General features: G+C 51.4%; 1 protein-coding gene across 3 annotated transcripts in view; it reads right to left on the bottom strand.

Annotated features, from left to right (window-relative positions):
* Nucleotides 1-19,535, bottom strand: part of EDAR (ectodysplasin A receptor) — a 96,626-nt gene that overhangs the window by 9,037 nt on the left and 68,054 nt on the right. For 2 of the 3 annotated variants that reach the window (XM_030827934.1, XM_030827935.1), the window contains 5 exons: nt 9,623-9,709; nt 7,596-7,892; nt 7,280-7,352; nt 4,434-4,593; nt 2,811-2,871 (listed from right to left, as the gene is read on the bottom strand). In XM_030827934.1, the coding sequence (XP_030683794.1) occupies nt 2,811-2,871; nt 4,434-4,593; nt 7,280-7,352; nt 7,596-7,892; nt 9,623-9,709 (678 nt within the window). The remainder of the gene's footprint in view (nt 1-2,810; nt 2,872-4,433; nt 4,594-7,279; nt 7,353-7,595; nt 7,893-9,622; nt 9,710-19,535) is intronic. The other variant, XM_030827936.1, reaches the window with a different exon arrangement.

The following is a 19,535-nucleotide window of genomic DNA, read 5'->3' as shown; positions in this document are numbered from 1 at the left end:
ATGTAGATAAATGCAACAGAACAGCAACCCCAGAAAATAGACCTATACAAATATGCCAAACTGATTTTTGACAAAGTTTGAAAAGCAATTCAATGGAGGAAAGACACTTTTTCAAAAAAACGGTGCTGGAGCAATTGGACATCCATAGACAAAAAAATGAACTTTGACCCAAGTTTCATATCTTCTATAAAAATCAACTCAAACTTAAATGCAAAATATAAACCTATGTGAACTTAAATGTAAAACATAAAAACTATGTGGACTTAAAATGTAAAACATTAAGCTATAAAGCTTCTAGAAAAAATTGTGGGAGCAAATCTCTGGGATCTTGGACTAGGCAAGAGAGATCTAATTTTGACACAAAAAGCGTCATCCATAAAAGGAGAACTTTATAATTAGTTTCATAAATTTGACTCATAAAAATTTAAAACGTCATTCTATGAAAGACCCTGTTAAGAGACTGAAAAGATAAGCTAAACTATAGAATGGAGAAAACATTTATAAAACCACATATCCATCATAGGACTAGTGTCTAGAATATATTTTTAAAAACCCTCAAAACTCGACAGCAAAAAAATCATACAATACCATTGAAAAATGGGCAAAAGACATGAAGAAACATTCATTTTACTGAAGAGGACATACAGATGAAAAATAAACACAAGAAAAGATATTTAAACGATAGGAACATGCAAATTAAGACCACAATAAGATATCGTAACACACTTATCAGAATAGCTAAAACAAAACATAGTAACACCACCAAATGCTGGCAAGGATATGGAGAAACTAGACCGTTCACACACTGCTAGTAGGAATGTAAAATGGTACAACAACTTTGGAAAACAGTTTGGCAGTTTTTTAAAATAATCAATCATGCAACTATCATACAACCCAACAAATGTACTCCTGGGTCTTTATCCCAGATAAATCACGACTGATGTCCACACAAAAACCTATACACAAATATTTATAGCACCTTTATTCATAATAGCCCTTAAGTGGAAATAACCCTGATGTCCTTCAACAAGTGAATTGTTAAACCAACTCTGGTCCATTTATGCCACAGACTACTACTCAGCAAGAGAGAGGAATGGACTATTGATACATGCAACAACCTGGATGGACCTCCAGTGAATTATGCTGAGTGAAAAAAGCTATTCACCACAGTTACATACCTTGTGATTCCACTTTTATAACACTCTTGAAATGACAAAATTATAGAAATCGAGAACAGATTACTGGTTTCCAGGGGCCTAGGTGAGGGTGGGATGGGTGGAAATTGGCTGCGGCTATAAAAGGGCAACAGGAGGAGTTTTTGTATGGGAGCTGAGTCGATATCACTGTGTCAATATCAGTGTCCTGGTTGTGACTTCTGTGTATAGTTTTGCAAGATGTTATCATTAGGAGAAACTGGGTAAAAAGCATGTAGGATCTCTCTGTATTATCTCTTACCGCTGCATGGTAAGAAGTATCTCAAAATAAAAAGTTTAATTAAAAACAAAACAAAACAAAAAACAAAGAGACACAGATGCCTGGGATTCACCCCTGACTAATTACATCAGGGTGTTGGGGCAGATTGGGTGGGCTGGATGGGCAGAGATGGTGTTAAGACCTGCAGGTGTCTCTAATGTTCATCAGAGCTGGGCACGGAGCACAGGTTCTCAGCCGTGGCTGAGGTTTGAAAACGCCTGTCCCAGGGGTGTGAACTCAACATTTTTTGGAACAGAGAAGAGCTTCCTGGTGGATGGAAGGTGAGTCCTAGACCATCCTCCCCTGGGCAGCTGACAGCCGCAGGCCATGCCAGGTGAGATCAGGCAGGCTGACCTGGGGCCTGTGTTTATGGAGAGATACCACATTTCAGCGGCAGCCAGGAATTCTTGACCCTGGAACTCACCCACATTATAGTTATTTCTGGCCAACAAACCACTGGATCAGAAAGCCTGCCAGGGCCCAGGGGGCTGCATTTGGCCTACGGTGGGGTGTGGGGGTGGGAGGAGGGGTAATGGGGGCATTGGTGAGCTGCCCAGCGTGCACCAGGCTCCACTCCTGCTGCCCAGCCAGATCAAGGAGTCCGAGGAGGGAGGCCAGTGAGGCCAGCAGCGGGAAAACCCCTGACCTCAGCCATGAGGGGTTTATCTTTGGGGTTAATAAGAAGGTAATTTAGAAAGTGGATTTTGCAGGAACTGGAAGCTGAGGATTATGATTTCAGATTGCAGCACTGACAGTCCTATCCTGTTGCCTCTTACCTGCCCACACTCAAGCCCAGGTTATGGGGAGACAGCCTGACTTAGCTCAGAAGGCTGCTGGGAGGGGAGGCTGGAGGCTCCCAGGGCTATCAGACATCGGGGATGCTCAAAGGCAGGGAGAGGGCGGCTAAGTCTAGGATAAATGACTGATCATGTTTCCCAGATGATGATGCCACTGTGGAGACAGGCACTGGGGACACGGGAGGTCTGAGGCTCCATGGCTGCTGCTCACCGACCCTGCGTTTCTCTGCAGTGGGTGCCTGCACCAGGCTGTCTCCTGTCCTGTGAGGGGAAGGCCCATGGAAGCACCGGGAGATGCCTTCTAATATCTGGGAGCAAGATTCCGTTTCCCCACACCTGAAATTGGTTCCAGCGGCCATTCTGACCAGAGTGCGGCAACTGGATGGGCGGCTTCCCTCAGTTCTCCTCACAGGAGCCTCAGGGGAGCCCTTCATGAGGGCTCATGGGGAGGCTTCACAGGAGCCTCAGGGGAGCCCCTCACAGGAGCCCTTCATGTCAGTAGGGTGGGCACCACCTCTCCCAGCCTTTCTTTCAGCTTACCTTCCACGACTCCACACACGTTGGCATACACATCCAGGATCTTTTTCCTCCGGCTTTGAATCTGTGAAAAAGAGTCGAGAATTTTCATCTCTAGAAAGGGGCAACAGTAGTGAGGAGGCAAATCCTCCATGTCAGCAGGGGCAGGCAGCAGCTACGCCCAACACCAGAGACGCTGCACACAGCCCCCGTGTCAGCAGCCCAGCCCCCGTGTCAGCAGCCCAGCCCTGGCACACAGGGAGGGCCTTCTTCAGGTTTTCCTACTCAAACATCTTTGGGGTCCACCACAGGTGCTTCTTAGGCTCAGCTGGGTGGTCAGACTCGTAAGATACTTGGGGACACCCCTGGCATCAGTCTGTTTGAAAAGATGACCATGGGGACCCCCACTTGCCTCAGGACATCTGTGCTGCAGCACAGCTGTGCGGGGCTCCCATCCTGGATCATGTGGCTGGTGCCAGGAGACCAGGGCCACGGTGCACAGGTGCTCAGTAGCCCTGGATGAAGAGTCCCGGGGCCACGGCCACCTATGTCTCTTGTAACAACCCCACAGGCTTCCAGGGTCTCTGCAAGTGGCAGCCCCATTACAGAGGTCACTGAACTCAGGGCAGGCAGAGCTTGGCATCCTATCAGGACTGGCCAGAGCCAGGATCTCAACTGGGCATTTTTGCCATCAGTGATGTTGCCTAGCAACACAGCTGTCCTGCAGCTGGGGTCTGCAGCCAGGGGCACAGACTAGAGGGATGACCACAGGCCAGGTCCACAGGGAGCCCAAGAGGGCTCTGGCCACCTTTGCCCTCACCCCTGTCCTGCTCCTGGCCACAGCACATTACAGGGCAGTAGGTGATAAAACCCTGGGAACAGTTTCTACATGTAAGCCTGTTCTTATATTTTTAAAAATGCATAGAAGAAAATGCACTGTGTGTGTGTGTGTGTGTGTGTGTGTGCGTGTGCGTGTGTGTGTGTGTGTGTAGAAAATTGTCTGGTTGGATAAAACCCAGTATATTTATAAGGGTCTTTTTCTGCCCTCTGGCATTCCAAGTGATTTTACCTTTTTTCTCTTTGCTTCATTTTTGTGTATGAAGCTATGTAATAAAAACAAAGTGGCTGGGCGTGGTAGCTCACACCTGTAATCCTAGTGCTTTGGGAGGCCGAGGCGGGTGGATTGCCTGAACTCAGAAGTTTGAGACCAGCCTGGGCAACACAGTGAAACCTCGTCTCTACTAAAATACAAAGAAAAAAAATTAGCTGGGTGTGGCAGCGTGCACCTGTAGTCCTAGCTACTTGGGAGGCTGAGACAGGAGAACTGCTTGAACCCAGGAGGTGGAGGTTGCAGTGAGCCGAGATCGCACCACTGCACTCCAGGCTCCAGGCTGGGTGACAGAGCGAGACTCCCATCTCCAAAAAAAAAAAAAAAAAAAAAACCCAAAAAAAAAAGGTTTTTTTTTTTTTTTTTTTCCCCTTTTGACTATCTTGCTGTGAACCTGTCACTGTCCAGGTCTCCTATCTTGGACTTTTGGGAGAAACACCCTGTCTTGCAGGAGAGCTGATTCAATAAGAAAGTTTTAGTCTTGCGGCTGTGAAGGAGCCACATCTCACAGCTCATCATGGCATCTGCAGGAGCCTCACCCCTGCTGACTTGTTGCTGGTGGCAGACTTCTCCCTGGCCAGGTGAACCAGTGACAGCAGGCACAGCTCCGGGGAGCCCTGCTTGTCAGGGGCGGGCTCCTCGTCACTGTCCACGCTCCGGCTCAGCAGCTGCTCATTCTCGGACGAGGCATCGTTCTCGCTGCAAAAACAAGAGCGACGGTCATTAGCAGCGCCTGGGGGGCTGCAGCCTTGACAAGTTCTCCTGTGGTGAACTTGTCCATTGCCCAGCTGTGGACAGTGGGGGGCAATGACTTGTTTTTCAGGTGTTTACTGGGCACCTTGTGGGCATGGGGCCAGGGGACATGAGACCAGACAGATACACTGGTGGCTTCCTGCTTCTTTCCAAACAAGTCCATGGTGGGTGACCTGCAAGCGTCTAAGGGGCTGGGGCTGCCACTGCGGGTGGAAGGCACCCACGGGCCTCTCCTTCCCTGCTATCTGACACGCAGTGGATGCTCCATGAAGGTTCATTGAATATGTCCTAGATCCCTGTATTTAATCCCAGTAAGCACCAAGTTCAACTGGTGTCTTCATGTTAAGCAAACAGATTGATGTGGCTGGCACTGAATCCATGCTGGCGCTCTGCAGTCATTGAAAAGGGAGCTGAATGGAGCCTTGTGCCTGGAAAGCCCCCTCTTGACTAGTGGGACTGACCTGGCTGACCTGTGTGCATTGCAGGGGGTGGCACAGCAAGCCCCAGCGGGTGAGCTGGGTGGGCGGTCGGGCGCACCAAGCCCAGGTTCATGCCACCCTGTGGCTCACAGCCCACAAAGAACCCAGGGTCTGCCCTAGGCACATGTGGGTTGGAGCTTAAACTCTCTTAAAACCATTCCAAGTATATGAAAAACGATATTCTTTTTTAGAGGCATCCTGCTTGCTTCCTGTGGTTTGGCTGAAGACCTTTTTTTCTTAAAGAAAGGATTATATTTGTTAGTAACTAGGTTACAGCAATGAAGCTCATATGCAAACACAGCCCTAGAGATGGGGTAATACAAATAAAATGAGAACCATCATGAAGCCCCAGTGGGACTTCCTCATCAGGCTTCAGGGCCTCACAAGGAGGTGGTAGGGCCCATCCCTGTCCCCACTCGAGAGAAGGTGAGGTGGAGCAGGTGACGTGGCACCCCAGGTCCTGTCTCCAAGACCCAAGGACAAACAGCAGGGACAAAAGCTCAGTGCCTTGCTGTCTTTTAACGTACAAGTGTCAGGGTTCAATTTGTATTTAATATTTGTGTATGAAATAAGTATATATTTTTTCCTAATAGGGCCTCCAAATTTTCCCTGTCTTCAACTGCAACTCAAGTCATGGGGCATGTCTCTGCCCTTTTGATTTCTGGGAATCAGAAAAGCCTGAACATCAGAAGGGAGAGGCTGAGACAGAATGAAATAAGGTTGGGCTGGAGGCTGAGGAGTAAATTCAGTCTCTAGGGAGGCCCTATTTAAGAGTTACATCCATGCAGGGTGACCAGGTCCTGCCCTTGGTCCTGGGAGCAGCAGCTTGGACCTTGCACCTCCCGCCAGTCAGGCACAATGGGGCTTAGACCACAAATTCCTGCAGTGGTGGCTGAAAAATGATCAATTGGAATTGAGTCACTTGCAGGAAATAACCATCCGAACACATAGTCTGCTTTTCTTTCCTAGTATGCAAAGACTTCATCTTTGTTTGCCTCCAGCCCTTATGTCAGGGGTGTTAAGAGACACTGGAGTTTTCCAAGTGAGACAATGCACCTGGCAGTGCTTTAATGCCAAAGCTCCACACAGATGCTGGATCGATTGGAATGGCTTTTCAAGGTGAATCATAGGAAGACCATGGGGTGGGGGCAGGAGAGGAGGGCTTAACCTCTGCTCTTCCTGTAACCAGTTTGGTGACCTTCTGGTGGACTCTGTGCCCCATCTGCCAAGGGAGGCATTGTTGCAGGGGTGTCCTTCCAGCGCAGCCTGCAGTGGCTGTCGGGCAGAGGCCTGGCAGGGGGGTCCAAGCACATTGCCTGGCTGGGAGCTGATGCCATGGGTTGATTTTTGGAAGCTATGCAGGACCAAGTCCAAATGACCATCCCGCTGGACGAATAAAATATTGACTTCCCTCTACCCTCGATTTTAGAGCAGGGGCTGGTTCCACACCTTCACGTGTGGTAAACACGGGAAAGGCTTCACCTGCCAAATCTCCTCCTCCAGAGGCCTCTTTACACCACGTGGCTCCTTGGGAGCCTGGACTCAGACCCCAGCCCTGCTGTTCACTAATGTGTGACCGTGGGCGAGTGACAACTTCCACACCTCAGTGTGGTATCCTATAAACAGGGATGATAAAAGCACCTTGCTCCTGGGCTGTGGAGGGAGGATGTGTTCACAGCCCTAGCCCAGCACCTGGTGGGCAGTTAGCACCAAATGCTGTTAGCCATCATCACCACGGTTGTTACCAGCATTATGGTGGCAGCAGTACTGGCACTGGCATGGGTGGTACTGGTGTGTTGGCCGCAGCAGCAGTCATAGGGGCTGCTGCATGCATCCTTGGCTTTATGTTCTGCTCTCCCAGTCTGGAGAAGGGGCATGAGGAAGTCGGATGTTAAGGAGGAAGGCCCAGGGAATTTGGCAGGATGCAGGGACAGGGGCCTGACCTGAGGGCAGCAGGCAGCTGTTCCCACAGGCTCCTCACACCACTTGACCCCTGCCAGTCAGCAAAGAGGTGGCGGGGACTGTCTGTCGCCAAACGTCCCCATAGTGTCCCAGGCTAGCCTGTCAGTTCACTCGGCTGCACCCTGATTCCCCTCCCTGCTCAGAATCCACAGGACCCCAGCTTCAGCTTGGCGCTGGGGGCTTCCACATACCTCTTGGTGGGCTTTGCTGGAGTTGCTGTCAGCTTCTCAAATTCATCCTTCTCAGAGAACATCACCACGTTGTCTGCAGGGAAATGGGGAGGTTGGGGAGATAGGAGTTAGAATTGGCTCATGGCTCTGCGCTCAGCCCAACCCTGTTCTTCCTGTTGGGCAGAGCTGCCCGGTGTCTTCGTGGCACCACCCCATGGTAAGCACAGTATGGTTCAGCATACGAGAGCAGAAGCAGCGAGTAGGCTGCTGCCGGGGACGCCCTCCACCCAGAGATGGGCACCGTGCACATGGGGTGTGGAAGCCCTGGTTCACAGACCTGGGGCCTCTTTCTTCTCCTCATCCTTGCTCACTTGGGTCTCCACGCTCTTCCCTGGGTGGCTGGTGCAACAGGCTGGGGAGAGAGGAGGGAGTGAGCAGCCAGGCTCTCCGACAGGGGGAGTTGACGGAGAGTCCAGGAGGCAGGGCACCGGCGCATGGGGGCCGTCACCTGGGGCAGAGGGCTTTGTCTTCAGGATGTAGAACATGATGATGAGGACGATGGCGATGGCCATGATGAAGATGGTGGACATTGCAATGATCAGGGCAGTGGCCAAGTGTCCTTGGCCTGAGAGTTCTGTGGGTGGAGAGAAGGCATGAGTGACCCAGAGCTCAGGATCCCTGCTGGTCTTCCCTCCAGGACTACGGCCCTGGAAGCAATGGCCCTGCCCCTGGGATGCTTTCAGGGAACCCTGAAATCTGAGGTGCTTGCTTAGACTGAGAACCAAGTCCTCTGTGTTGGTTTTGGCTGCCAGAGCAGGACTGGCCATAGCCCTGCAAGCAATGGCCCTGCCCCTGGGATGCTTTCAGGGAACCCTGAAATCTGAGGTGCTTGCTTAGACTGAGAACCAAGTCCTCTGTGTTGGTTTTGGCTGCCAGAGCAGGACTGCCCATAGCCCTGCTTGCTGCCCTCAGACTGGCCTCTCCAGACTTCTCTGGGGTCACCTGATTGTTCCTAGGGAGTTTGCTCTTGCTTCTACTACTTTGGCAACCTGAGGGCAGGGTTTGGTGTGGAGAGGAAGAAAGGCCAGTGAACAAGTGTGTCTGGAAGGCAGCACAATTCAAGTTTGGGCATTTCCAAACAAAAGTCAGGATGCGAAAGTCAGCTCTGGATTCCGGGTTTGGCTCCATCTTGTACCTCATGCAATTTCAACCTAAGTGTCATTGTAAGAGCCCCAGGGCACAGGGGGTGCCTGGGCTGGGCCACCTATTCCACCTGCTCTGCCGCCTCCACCAGGCAGTCCCTCAGTCACCCCGGGGGATTTTGCTCAGTTCCCAGGTTAATGTCGACCTTGGATGCATAAAATGCCCTGAAGCTTGTTCTCATTCTCTAAAATAACCAAACAGGACTCTGATTCTCTTGAACTAAGATCCAGATTTGCCACCACCCAAATAGACAGGAGACAAGCATCTGAAGCTCCCAGATCATCTCGGGGGAGGTAGTGCCAGAGCTGAGAACCCCTCATGTGGGCGCTGAGCCTCCCCTGTGGGTGCATCTGCAGGAAAACCAGCCTCCCAGCATCATCTGGGGAATATCTGTAATAGTGTTAGCATGCCAGGTCTGGATGACATAAGTGTTTTAATATTCTCCGTGTTTTGAGCTACTCCCCCCGGGGCCTGTGCAAATGAGATTTATATATCCTCGCCCAGCAGTCCTGCCTTTTGCTCTGCATTAGCGCGTGGGAGGCCCAGTGATGAGGCTGACGAGCTGGGCGCTCTGAGGGCTCTAGAAGGTACCTCATGGCTCGCTGAGACCTGGGCCCAAAACATGCTTCAATAACGGGCTGGCACTAAACAAGTGAGAGAGAAAGGCCAAGCCAGCTGGAGGGCTGACTCTGAGAGACGTATTAAACTTTGGGGTCTTCCTCAATACCTTCTTCCCTGGTTAGGGAGAATGAAATATACATTCTGCAAGTTAATATTAAAGTGCTATGGTCAGCAGGTTTATATGAAAACCAGTGATAGAATTGCTGTTGACTCCCGGCCAAACCAAAGCCCAGGACACTGGTCTCTCCTCCTGGCCGGGCTTGCAGCTGCCTGTGCTGCCCACCTGTCGCTCTGCCCCCGCCTTCATCACCAGCACCTCCCAGCAGGCCCAGGACACCCATGGAGGGATCAGCTCCGCTCATTGCAGAGATAATGACTTCCTGCATGGGGGGCAACATGTCATTCAATTACATTAGGGAGGTGAGGCCAGGTGGGGAAGTGCACCATAATCATTACTCATAATCATTTCCTCTCTTCTTCTGAGCTTTCATCCGAGCACCACCTAACTCCAGGTGATCGATACCTGAGCACCCTCCTCACCTTTGTGGGCGTGCTGGAAGGGAGACAGGGTGCTGCTGCCCGAGGTGCCAGGGAAGTTGGCAGAAGCTCCTGAAGTGGCTCCCACACCTGCAAGGAAAATAGAGTCCCTCAGATGATCCAGAGAAGCTCCACTTTCAAAGACGCTGCCGCAGAACTCATGGATCTGGATTCACGATCATGAATGGGCTTGAGGCAGTGATGGCCGAGGGGAGCTAAATATTTGTATTTCTTAGAGTGTTTAATGAATCCTAAAGAGTCATCGTTATTGTTCTTTTGTGTGTGTGTGTGGTGTGTGTGTGTGTGTGTGTGTGTGTGTGTGTGTGAGATGGAGTCTTGCTCTGTTGCCCAGGCTGGAGTGCAGTGGCATGATCTTGGCTCACTGCAAGCTCTGCCTCCCAGGTTGACGCCACTCTCCTGTCTCAGCCTTCCGAGTAGCTGGGACTACAGGCACCCGCCACCATGCCCGGCTAATTTTTTTGTATTTTTAGTAGAGACGGGGTTTCACCATGTTAGCCAGGATGGTCTCGATCTCCTGACCTTGTGATCTGCCCACCTCGGCCTCCCAAAGTGCTGGGATTACAGGCGTGAGCCACCACGCCTGGTCGGTTATTGTTCTTTAAATAAAAACACTCATGTGATAAGTCTGCTAAAACTAAACAGTATGGGTTGGGGAGTTTTGCAAGCCTCACCAACTCAATTTTCCTATGCATGGAGACAAAGTATATGAAATCCATAAAAATAAGCAACATAGAGTGCATATATGAAAGTACTAGGCCGGGCGTGGTGGCTCACGCTTGTAATCCCAGCACTTTGGGAGGCCGAGGCGGGCGGATCATGAGGTCAGGAGATCGAGACCACGGTGAAACCTCGTCTCTACTAAAAATACAAAAAATTAGCCGGGCGTGGTGGCGGGCACCTGTAGTCCAAGCTACTCAGAGAGGCTGAGGCAGGAGAATGGCGTGAACCCGGGAGGCGGAGCTTGCAGTGAGCCGAGACTGCGCCACTGCACTCCAGCCTGGGCGACACAGCGAGACTCCGTCTCAAAAAAAAAAAAAAGAAAGTACTATTAGGGTGATATAATACTTGACTAATTCCTTCAATTACGTAGAGTAGGAATGTGTTAATACTTTCTCTAGTCATAAAAGTAATAGATGCTTACTATTAAAAATCTAGAAAAGGAGGCGAGGCGTGGTGGCTCACGCCTGTAATCCCAGCACTTCGGGTTTGGATTGTTGTTCAGCATCAGTTTGAAATAATAGCTTCTTGATTTATACACATAAATATTGTTGTGGGAAGGAGGCTGGTGATAAAAGTGTATGCGATAGCTATCTTTACGTAGTATGGGTACGAGTTCTTCTTGTTAGAAGAACGAGAGGTGGCGGATCATGAGGTCAGGAGATCAAGATCATCCTGGCTAACATAGTGAAACCCCGTCTCTACTAAAAATGCGAAAAATTAGCCGGGCATGGTGTCGGGTGCCGGTAGTCCCAGCTACTCGGGAGGCTGAGGCAGGAAAATGGCGTGAATCCGGGAGACGAAGCTTGCAGTGAGCCAAAATTGCGCCACTGCACTTCAGCCTGGGCGACACAGGGAGACTCCATTTCAAAAAAAAAAAAAAAAGGAAAAAAAATCTAGAAAAGGGGCCGGGTCACGCCTGTAATCCCAGCACTTTGAGAGGCCAAGGTGGGTGGATCACTTGAGGTCAGGGGTTCGAGACTATCCTGGCCAACATGGTGAAACCGCATCTCTACTAAATACAAAAAATTAGCCGGGCATGGTGGCACATGCCTGTAATCCCAGCTACTTAGGAGGCTGAGGTAGGAGAATTGCTTGAACCCGGGAGGTGGAGGTTGCAGTGAGCCGAGATCACACCACTGCACCCTAGCCTGGGCAACAAGCATGAAACTCCGTCTCAAAAAAAATAAAAATAAAAATAAAATAAAAATAAAAATCTGGAAAAATAAGAACACAAGAAAGGAGGAAAAGAACTACCCATGGCTTCCTTGGCTAAGTGGACTTTTGCTGTATTTCTCCCTAGGATTTTTCCTCAGACATGTTTTTACATAGTTGTGACCAAAGAGTTTCAGAGCAAGCTGTGCTTTACCTTCCCTTAAAGCTATGCTTCCTAAAACTCCCCTTCTATGGAAAAAGTGTCACTTAGTGGGGCTAAAATGGAAGCTGATTTTGCTCTCAGTCAAATCACTAAGAAACAACCATTCAGCCAAAACAGAAACATTCCACCACAGAAGAGACCATGTCCTGTTCCAGACCTCCTAAAAGAAGATCAACCTTCTTTTAGGCCAGACTTCAGTTTTGCAAATAACAAAGCGAACATGCTTCAAATGCATCTCCCACTCTCTCGCTTTTGTCTCTACCAGTTCTGGAGAAATCCATGAAGTGCACTTGGTCTACAGAAAAGCAGCCCCTGAGTCAAGGACAAGGCCAGCTGCCATCCCCAAATCAAGGTACCTCCCCAGCCTGGCCTAGCCCAGAGGAATGGCCCAGCACTGTGCCTGGTCAGCCCATGCAGCAAGGCTTCCGGGAGAAGCAAGCTTCCTAGTCGGACTGTTTTTCTGTTTTGTTTGAGACAAGGTCTCACTCTGTCACCCAGGCTGGAGTACAGTGGCATGATCTTGGCTCACTGCAACCTCTGCCTCCTGGGCTCAAGTGATCCTCCCACCTCAGCCTCTGAGATGCTGGGAGTACAGGTGTGTGCCACCACACCTAATTTTTGTATTTTAATAGAGAAAAATACACGTTGGCCAGGCTGGTCTTGAACTCCTGACCTCAAGTGATCCACCTGCCTTGGCCTCCCAAAGTGCTGGGATTACAGGTGTGAGCCTGTAATCCATGCCTGGGCTGGCTGTTTTCTTTAGTAGGAAGTTCTCAGGAGAAACGCACACTCTTGTTCTGTGAGTGGGGGCAGCCCAGGAGCTAGTGACCAGCTGAGCTATCCACTCGTGTCTGCCCTAAATGGAGCAGGGCCACAGGAGAACAGGCTGGATGCTTCTCTGTCCTCACACCTTGTAAAGCAAATTGGCAGCTTGGTCAATGAAACACTGGGCTTGGGAGGGACCAGGGCAGCTAAGAGTGCCTGGGACTGTCATAGGGTATGTAAGAAATGTCACCTGCCCACTGAGGGGCAAATGATGTTTCCTTGTGTTTCTGGATGATGAATGGAGGCTTTTTTCCTCCTGAGCCTCAAACTTATGATAAATTTGTTTTTTTTTTTTTTATTTAGCCTCTTATTTGGCCTCAGAACCAGTGTTCTTATTACAGAAAGAGCTGGCCAGGCACAGCGGCTCATGCCTATAATCCCAGCACTTTGGGAGGCCAAGGCGGGAGGATCACCTAAGAGGAGTTTGAGACCACCCTGGCCAACATGGTAAAACCCCATCTCTACTAAAAGTATAAAAATTAGCTGGACCTGGTGGCAGGTGCCTGTAATCCCAGCTACTGGGGAGGCTGAGGCAAGAGAATCACTGGAACCCGGGAGGCGTAGGTTGCAGTGAGTCGAGACCACACCATTGCACTCCAGGCTGGGCAACAAGAGTGAAACTCCATCTCAAAAAAAATAAAAAATAAATAAAAATAAAAAAAGAGCTGATGGATTGGTGCGTGCCCCTGGCTGAAAGCCACAAGCCCATGCCAAACAACAGAGCGTTCCCCCTCATAGACCTTACTGAAGTTCCTCTGGAAGTCTCCAGCCTGATAAGGAAGCTTCAGATTGTGTGCCCATTTCTGTTTGCTGGGGGGTAGCCTCCCACACTTCATCAGGTGAGTGAGCATAGGGGCATCATGGCATAGTTTCCAGCATGAGCTAATTTCCTTTATAAGAGCAAACAAGACATTGAAAAGAAGCTGATCTATCTGTTCAGCAAGGCGCTCAAGGGAGCTTAAGATATACTGTCAGAGCAAAAGAACAGCCGTGGGCTGTCTGTGAATGTTTGTCATCTTCATCTCTTCTTGTCCCTTCCTGTTGGGGCTCGCAGGCTGCTTCAGGTGACAGGGTTGGGGATGGGGACACAAATATGCCCAGGCCTGTGGTCTAGAGTGGGGCAATAAATGCAGCCTAGTGAGCACACAGACCTGTGGGATGCCTCTGCAGCCCTGCAGGGCTGGTTACACAATGACATCCCCAAACAATGCCGGCAGATGGGACATCTTCCTGCACCCACAGGCACCCACCTGCCCTCGGCCAGCTGTGCCTCTATCCTGATCACCAGATGGTTCCCTCCAAACACCTCCAGCTGGTACCAACTCAACAGTCCCTGACTGTGCTGGGCTGCAGGTGTAGGCTGGGTGCTCCCTGGTGTGCAGGGATCCCTGAGTTGGTGAGAGAGATGCTTGCTCTGAGCACGTGTGCGCAGCCGAGGAGGTGGGGGCAAGGGGGGTGGGATGGTGGACCCTGACATTTCTCCAGAGCTCAGCCTCTCATGTCAGGACTGGAGCTGAAAGCCAGCACCCAATCAGCCAGACCCCACAAGCCCCCTCACGTTCCAAAGTTCCCAGGGCCACTAGAGCAACTGCAGGGAGACACTTCTCACAAGACTGGTCAGGAGAATCACAGTCACTAGATCATTGCCCAAGGAGCAGGAGGACACGGGGATTCAGACTTGCCCACAGGCCACCCAGGCCACCAAAGGGCAGCAGCTCACTTCCTACAACGGGCCTCTTCCCTGCGCTCGGAGCTCGGCAACAAGGAATGGAGCTGCCCTTTCGGCAGAAGGGAGAGGGTCAAAGACCCTCAAACCACAAATAAAGGCAAGGATGCGCTAGAATTTCCAGAGTGGCAGCCCCGTGGCCAACAGGCGAGGGAGTGTGCTTGTGGCAAAAAAAGGAAACGGATCTGCCCCAAGTGCAGCTGTTTCATAAAAGCAACGCGTGGCTCGTGTGGAAGCCAAAGGAGTGGATCTCGCAGAAGTGGAGCAGAACGAGGTGGGGAAGGAGAGGCTGGTTAACAAATACAGAAGTCCAGCCGGGCAGGAGGAGTTGTTCTGAGCTCTGGCACCCAGACTACAGCTGACAATAATGCATTGTGTATTTCTCACAGCTACAAGAGAGGATTTGGAATGTTCCCAACACAAAGAAGTGATAAATGTTTGAGGTCATGGATATCATAATTACCCTGATCAGATCATGACACTTTATATACATGTATGGAAATTTCACTCTGTACCCCATAAACATGCGCAATTATTATGTGGCAATTGAAAGACGAACCAACATCTAGCTTACTCGGTCTGTTTTGTCCACAATTCGGTGCCTCTGCCCCCAGGCAAGACAGAAGGTGTGCTAAGACCAGAGGGGGAGGTCAAAAGGGAGGTGGTGGGCCTTGCCATCCCTGGCTGCAGGGCTGACCTCGTGAGGGTGAGGTCAGTCCCCTGCACAAATCTCTCACCTCTGCTTGCTGCCACTGTCACTACACATATAACCCACAAGAACAGGTGGGCAGATCCGGTCCCAAAGTGCCAACCTTGGGTAGCACTGGGTGTAGTTTGAGGGTGGCTAATGAAGGCACCTGCAGAGCATGAAGCAGGGGCTGGGTAATCAGCCCTGGGTGGTTCTGCTGTTTTTCAGGCGAGTCAGAAAAATCGCCATGGGAAACAAGCACCTACTCTGCATTACCCCTAAATGCTTGAAAAAATCCATGCCAGAATCACACAAGTATGCATTTTTATATTATTAGCGCACCAGCATCATGTGGAATGCACGTGATGTCTACAAGAGGTTTGGGCAAAACCCAGAATATTAAAAGGAAAAGAGAGTGGCCTGGGCTGATCCTCTTCCCACCATGTCCACTCCTTCCGCTGTCACCAGCTGCGGGTCCACAGACAAACCCTCGGGCCTCGCAGGGTGGTGGGTGGGGCTGGGCAGGGTGGGGTGCGAGCCCTGGTGGAGATGCAGCCCTGGCACTGGCACCCCCTGCACCTGCACGCAAGTTCTGGGCCAGGGTCTATGTCTGTCTACTGAGGATTAACTCAGCACTAATCAAATATACAGTGTCTGGAGGTTTCCCCCTGTTCCACTGTGTGCTGTGTGTTTCGGTTCATCTGCCTCTTGGGACGCTTGTTAAGTGCAAGGTGCTCCAGGTGGGTTTCTGTTGGGTGGCCAACCACGGGTCCATCTCCCCTCGTACACTTCCATGTGCACCCGAGTTTGAAATAAGCAAGGCTGGGGTGTTTGACAAAAGCTGGTATGAACTGTGGTCCCAGAAAACAGGCAAAAATGTCCTCACAAGGCCTATATTAAAGTGAAAATGAGCGGGGACTGGTTCTGCCTAGCTCGCAGTGGAGTTCGAGCAGCGGTGACTCTGGGGAGGGTCCTGCCAGGCACTGTGTTCCCCTTCCCCAGGAATGCTCAGTGAGCCAGAAGCACACGGTTGGAGGGAGCTACGCCTCCATTCACAGCCACAATAGCTCATATGGGGGCCTCTGAGGTCTGTTAATCCACACAATTTAGAATCTCATCAGTATGCATTAGAGGCTGGCTGGGATTCTCTGCAGAGGGTAAAAGATTGCATTTTTAGGAATGATCTGTTTATTGATTCTTAGAGCTGTCAACAAGGGGTCCTAGACTGTGGCACTGGCTGTGTACCCCCTAGTGGCAGATTCTGAACTGTGGGCGGACTCCGCAGAGACTCCCTAGCTGCTCAAAGTGGAGTCCCCTGGGAACCTGCTAGAAATGCCGAGTCTCGGGCCCACTGGGACCTGCTGTGTCAGAATCCATTGCTCAGTGGGTCCCTGGAGATGTGTGTGCAGTCAGGTCCGAGAGGCTCTGCGCCAGGAGTAGCTGAACGCCAGAGTCCGGGAGGCTGGGAAGCCCGCTTCAGACCTGAGGGGCAGTGCGTGCTGTTTAGCATCACAGAAGGGCATTCAGGCACGAGCGAAGGAAACCACGGGAGTACGCGGAGTAGCAGAGATTTCTCCAAAAGGCCAGCCTACTCTGGATTTGCCTCAGGGGCCTTTGTCACTGATGATAAGAAAACAGCTGCCAGGCTACTGCATTCTTTCATTAACCCTCTGACCGCTTATTTATTTATTTATTTAGAGATGGAGTTTCACTCTTGTTGCCCAGGCTGGAGTGCAGTGGCGCAATCTCAGTTCACTGCAACCTCCACCTCCCAGGTTCAAGCGATTCTCCTGCCTCAGCCTCCCGAGTAGCTGGGATTACAGGCATGCACCACCATGCCCAGCTAATTTTGTATTTTTAGTAGAGACAGGTTTCTCCATGTTGGTCAGGCTGATCTTGAACTCCCGACCTCAGGTGATCCGCCCGCCTAGGCCTCCCAAAGTACTGGGATTTCAGGTGTGAGCCACTGCATCCGGCCCTGACCACTCTTTCTAGGGAGGGATTTCTGCTGCCCAGTGTCCCAGGCCCTGGGGCGCCTTCTCGAGTCTGAACCATAGCCGGGCCAGAGCCGGCAGTGTAGGTCGGCGAGGTTCCGTGGTGCACCTGCCTTCTCCCCGCACTAGGAAGCTGCCTCATGGGGAGCCCTTCTGCCCAGCGGTTCCCAGCACCCTGAGTGCACAGCTGACTTCCCAGCCCTGGATCTCTGCCTGGAGCTTCAGGCCATCTCTGGGTTAGCTATCTTGGTCTGGATGTCCCACAGTCCCCTCAAATTCCACACGCACAGCATCCTCCCTCTACCTCCCCACCAAGCACGCTCTTGCCTCTGCCTTCTGCAGCTGAGCAAGTGTCACAAGGTCCACATGGCCAGTCACAGAGACACCTGAGTGTCCTCTTCTGAATCTCTTTCACCTTCTGTGTGCCGTCCGCACCCCTGGTCAGTGAGGGAAGTGCAGGCCAGCTCACGTGCCGCGGAGCCATGCCACCTGCTGGGCTGGGATGCTTCATCTCCGGTCAGTGCCCAGTGCCTGGCACTGGAGTGAGCACTCCACATGCATCGCCCATGTCATCACATCTTTCCTCCCAACAATCATGTCCCCATTTTGCAGATGAGGAAACTTTCCCAGGGGTGATAACTTGTAATGAAACCCAAGCCTGATGCTGGACCATATCTTCCTCTCTATTACGCCAGGGCAACGAGTTGACCTCCCTGCCCCCACTGTCATTAAATCACAGATCCTTTTATGCAGGATGGTGCAGGGAAAAAAGAAAACCAGAAAGCTCCGGTCACCCCAAGTACATCTTGCTCTTTAATTTAACTGAAAAATAACCGAAGGCCTTTTCATCTCTTTTCACCGGGCTACAGGGCTCCACAGTATTGCAGTTACTGAGTACAGGCTCAGAGCTGGGGGTGAGTATGTTCTAATCCAAGGTGACAACCAATCCACAGCCAGGACTGATCTGCAATCTGACACCTGTCCTCTTTGGTTTCCCTCTCATTACTTGGCAACCCCAGAAACTGGAATGATTTTATTCCATTTTAAAGGAAAATATATGTTGCTCTTTCATTTCTCCTCAGGGTTATTTGAGGGGCTGCATCACATTAATTAACACCCTGGGGCACTCATCATGAGACACCAGCCAGGAGTGGGCCCAGGTCAGTGCCAGGGTCTCCCCAGCCTAGGAGTGCCCACAGCTCTGCCCCACATCTCCCGGGCTCGAACCGCACGCTCAGGCACCTGTGCAGTGCAATCACCTCCTATCCTTAAAGAGATGGCAGCTTCTCTGCACCTCTGTGAAGCAGAGGGTTTCAGGGGGGTGATTGGTGGGCAAAACTGCACCCGAGCCACACAGGAGCCTGGGCAGTGGGCACCACTGGGAGCTGCCCTGGGCAGGAGAGGACATGAGGCTGTGGGAGGTGAGATAACTCGTCTAACTCAGGCAGTGAAGTTCCAGAGCAGGCTCATAACCTACCGTAGGGGTTCCCAAACTTGTTAAAAATGTACATTCTCTGGCTCACCCAGACCTGATGAATCAGGGGTGGGCCCAGCGATTCAAGTCATAAGTAATCCCCAGGGTGCTCCCCTGAGAATCACCCCCCTGAAACCCTGTGCTTCACAGAGGTGCAGAGAAGCTGCCATCTCTTTAAGGATAGGAGGTGATTGCACTGCACAGGTGCCTGAGCGTGCGGTTCGAGCCCGGGAGATGTGGGGCAGAGCTGTGGGCACTCCTAGGCTGGGGAGACCCTGGCACTGACCTGGGCTCACTCCTGGCTGGTGTCTCCCCTGCAGCTGCGACCCATTGTCTGCTGTAGCTCTCCTGGGTGGGTGTCATCCTCGGAAAGGGGCCCTTGGCAAGTCTGACGGTGGTTTGCATAATTTACCATCTGTTGCTGCAGAGTACCAAGGATGTGAATTTCATCTGGCGAGGGCTCAGGTAAATCAAGAAAACAGAGGGGAGGAAGAGGTGCTCTTGACCACAACTATGGGTTTGATGAAGACAGGGCCTGCTGGACCTGGGCAGCCAGTTTGCAACTTCGGGCTCCTGATGAAATGTTTGCTGTCCAGGGCGGGGCTGCTGATGGCAGTCCTGTGTGTGTGGGTCTTAGTGACTCCACGGGGCTTTCTAGCTCTGACATTTTTGCTGACTGCTGGGCAGGTGCTCTGAGTAGAAAGATCTCTGGATTGAGACCAGTGCAGGCCCAGGGGTGGAGGGCATCACTCTGTTTGGCATTCACACTGAGGCCCTGACCCAGAGGGCTCCATCCACCCCAAGGCCTATCTGGCCGCATCTCCCCATTTCCCAGATGGGCAAGCCGAGGCCTGGGGCCTTGCCCAAGGGGCCTCTAATGAGAACACAGCAGGGCTGTCTATTCCTCTGCTGACCTCCTTCAGGACTGGATTCTAAGGCCCTACCCCAAGGCCTTCCTGGGAGCCGGCTTTCAGTAAAGCAGGCAAGGGCTGGGGGCGGGAGCGGGGTGCGCTCATCTTTAAAATCTTGAGGACTCAGGGGACTTTGCTTGCTTTCCACATGTGATAGACCTCATTGCTGGACTTAGAGAGGC

This window comes from Nomascus leucogenys, chromosome 14, assembly GCF_006542625.1.
Source record: "Nomascus leucogenys isolate Asia chromosome 14, Asia_NLE_v1, whole genome shotgun sequence".
NCBI classification, from domain to species: Eukaryota; Metazoa; Chordata; class Mammalia; order Primates; family Hylobatidae; genus Nomascus; species Nomascus leucogenys.
Note: the sequence above shows the minus strand (reverse complement) of the source record. Positions and strands in the feature narration are given on the sequence as shown.